We start from the raw sequence: 3267 nt of genomic DNA on the forward strand, positions 1-3267 counted from the left end.
GTGTGTGTGTGTGTGTGTGTGTGTGTGTGTGTGTGTGTGTGTGTGTGTGTGTGTGTGTGTGTGTGTGTGTGTGTGTGTGTGTGTGTGTGTGTGTGTGTGTGTAAAGGGGGGGGGGGTAACTGCGGCTCGCGCGCCACGTACAGCTCGTGGTGTAAAGACACAGTGTTGCGCGCGGGACCCCTGCTCATGTTTCCGGTCCCTGTGAAGCCCTTTTTACCGGCAGGGCGTTCCGAGAACCAGATCAAAAGCTTTGGGTCCTGCTACTAAAGAAAAATGGAAACTGGAGATGATCTGAATTGACAATGAGCGCCCGAGCTCCAGGAACCGCAATTATTGGGCATGTGGGGTTTTTTTTAATAAGTTTTACTTATCACGAAGTTGTTGTCGTCGTTTGTTGTTGTTGTTGTTGTTGTTGTTCTTTTTGTTCTTCATATTTGTTAATTAAGCAAGGTCGCTGTGTCCAAATTTTTCACAGTAATTACTGAATTTGAAAATATAGATATACGTTTACGTTTTGGATAAAAAAAAATGAATTGAGATGAGACCTTTCTGTGTGTTTGTTTGTTTGTTTGTTTGTTTGTTTGTTTGTTTGTTTGTTTGTTTTGCATTGGGGGAATAGGTAAATAAAGGGGTTAAGATTAATTTAGGATAAGAGAGCACCACACGTATTGGAAAGTTAATTATTGTAAATGAACCTTTTCCAGAGTTTTCGGTGGCCCCTCTGCCCCCCCCCCCCCTCTATCTAACCTGGGATGTAAAACAGGTAAAGAGTTCTATCCGAGTTGCGCGCGTCTCGCGCCATCCACGCTCCTTACCAAAAACTGTCACCACTCCCCGCACGTGCGTCCTGTGGGAGGTTCCACACGCCTCCTTCGCGTGAAGCACCCATTTAATTGTAAAGTTATCACAGAGCGTCCGGCCGTCGGTGGCCGTAATCACCTCTCTCGGGCATTACGGAGACTTTTCATTGGACGTCAACACGCGACCAGCGCGAGGAGGGGGGCTCCCAGGCGCGTGCCGCTTTTTAAACCCGAGTCGCGTCTCGAGACACCAGAGAAGGAGTCCCGCACGCGACTCAGCTGTGTCTTCCTCGAAGTTCGTTTTTTTTTTTTTTTTTTTTTTTAAATCTGTACTTTCTGTTACTTGATTAAACTTTACCAACCTTTTTTTGGGGGGGGACTTTTGGAACCATGGATGTCCGAAGTGTTGACTGCTGGGGCAAAGGCTCGCAGGAGGTGGCAATCCTCGACTCGAGGCTGCAGAACCCGAAAGTTCCGGAAAGGGGAGGGGAGCCGCACCAGGAGAAGTCCCACTATGAACCTGGACTGACGCTCGTGGACAGCGGCAGTGACCCACGCGCCTGGCTGGCTCTGGTGCAGCCCCCTGGCACCTGCGCGGCACACGTCACCTCACCAGACTACCTGGGGCACTCGCCCTGCCCGAGTATTGGGTCCTATCAAGGTGAGTAAATGCTGATTTTTCATTACATTTTTGAGAAAATTGAAAGCAAAATATCGTCTGCAAAAACACATGCAAAAATGCCTAACTGGAATTTGCATCTATTGACAGCTGGATCAACAAGTTAATTGAATGCACTAGTCTGAATAGCTGTTTTTTTTTTTTTTTGTCGAACCAGCTCACTTTATTAACTTTTTTCTTTATTTTTCAGAGAGTGGCTCCCCGGAGACCCATCCCAGCCCTCTCAGCAACAGAAGAACTGTCAGGAGCCCCTCCTCCTCCTCTTCCCTCAAAGTCAGGGATCTTTGCCGTCTTAAAGGCACGGTGGCGGGTCCCAGCGTGGACTCGTCCACCAGACAGAGAGCCTCGTCCAGCAAACCCATCAACGGGGTCCAGAAGCAGAGACGCGTGGCCGCCAATGCGCGCGAAAGGAGGCGGATGCACGGGCTGAATCACGCGTTCGACGAGCTGCGCAGCGTCATCCCGGCGTTTGACAACGACAAGAAGCTGTCCAAATACGAAACTTTACAAATGGCTCAAATATACATCAACGCTCTGGCTGAGTTGCTTGAAGGTCCAGTGTCCTCCAACAACAGCAACAACGACGTCTTAAACAATAACAACAACTTGCCAAAATGTGACGTGATGCTGTCAGGTGCAGTTTCCTTTGATGAGGAGAAGGACAGGGCGTCGCCGTCCCCTCGGATCGCGGCCCCGGTACCTGTCCCAGGTAGCAGCTTACCTGTCCACATGCCTTTCCGCTCCTCCTTTGAAGATGGCTCGTTTTCCTCAATGGCAAAAGACGCGATGTCGACGTCTTGCTCTCGGCCAGGTAGTTCGCTCGCACCGGTCGGAGGTGGTAGGAAGGAGTCTCCCCGAAGCGATGGAGAATTTTCCCCACACTCTCATTTTAGTGACTCGGATGAAATCGCGATGGAGATTCACTCGAGTGAAGATGATGACCTTTCAGAACTCAAGCTACGCAGTCATCATCACCATACTGTCTCTTTCTGAATTATTAGAAATAAAAAATACTCTAACTGATCAGCCTATATTTAAAGGTCTGCTAGGCCTGTTGCCTATAAGAAAATTATGTATGTAAAGTGTGTCAATCATACAGTGCGTTGCTAACAAAATGCATATTTAAAGGATAGTTTTTTGCTTCTTCACAAAAAGTCATCTTCAATATTTCTATTTTATCAACTTGTGACATAGTATAAAGATTGTTTTTATGGTTTAATTCGGTTCTGTCAACAAATGCATTGCCTATAATTTCCAGTTTCCATGGAGACGTGGCTGGAAGACCCCTCTGCCATGTTGCGCGCAGCACTGCCATGGGTATCTCCCCCGTTACACTGACCAAAAATCTGTCTTCCGCAAAATCACAAGTGTATGAACAATTGTTTATATTTGATGATGATGTAAAAAAAAGAAAAATAATGTAGCTATAATGACTTTTGAGATGAAAGGTTTCCTTAGGTCATTTGTATGTATAATGTGTTTTGTTTTGCAACTTCAAAAGTTCATGATGTGCACTTTAAAAATGCGAGCCAGAGGCTTCAAACCATGATAAACAATATTGTTTTGCCTTGTTTGTTAGTGTAGTACTGCCAATTCCACGCAAATAGCCTAGGCTATTTAATGTAGCCATCATTGCTGCCTTCTTTTGTATTTTCTTTTTTTTTTTTTTTAACTTCAGATGAACTTGTGTGTCATTTGCTTTCACTGGATGAGATTAATTGACATGTATTTATTGGTGATATTTTTCATTTGATTGCTTTTTATAACTACATAGTTGAATTTTCTGAA

General features: G+C 45.6%; 1 protein-coding gene across 1 annotated transcript; it reads left to right on the plus strand.

The window, feature by feature from the left end:
* Window positions 1–808: 808 nt before the first annotated feature.
* atoh1a (atonal bHLH transcription factor 1a) lies at window positions 809–2580 on the plus strand. Its single transcript, XM_068311599.1, has 2 exons — window positions 809–1461; window positions 1670–2580. The coding sequence occupies exons 1-2, from the start codon at window positions 1191–1193 to the stop codon at window positions 2470–2472; spliced, it is 1074 nt and encodes a 357-aa protein (XP_068167700.1). The 5' UTR covers window positions 809–1190; the 3' UTR covers window positions 2473–2580.
* Window positions 2581–3267: the final 687 nt, after the last annotated feature.

The sequence above is a fragment of the Antennarius striatus genome, chromosome 3 (genome assembly GCF_040054535.1).
Source record: "Antennarius striatus isolate MH-2024 chromosome 3, ASM4005453v1, whole genome shotgun sequence".
Taxonomy (NCBI): domain Eukaryota; kingdom Metazoa; phylum Chordata; class Actinopteri; order Lophiiformes; family Antennariidae; genus Antennarius; species Antennarius striatus.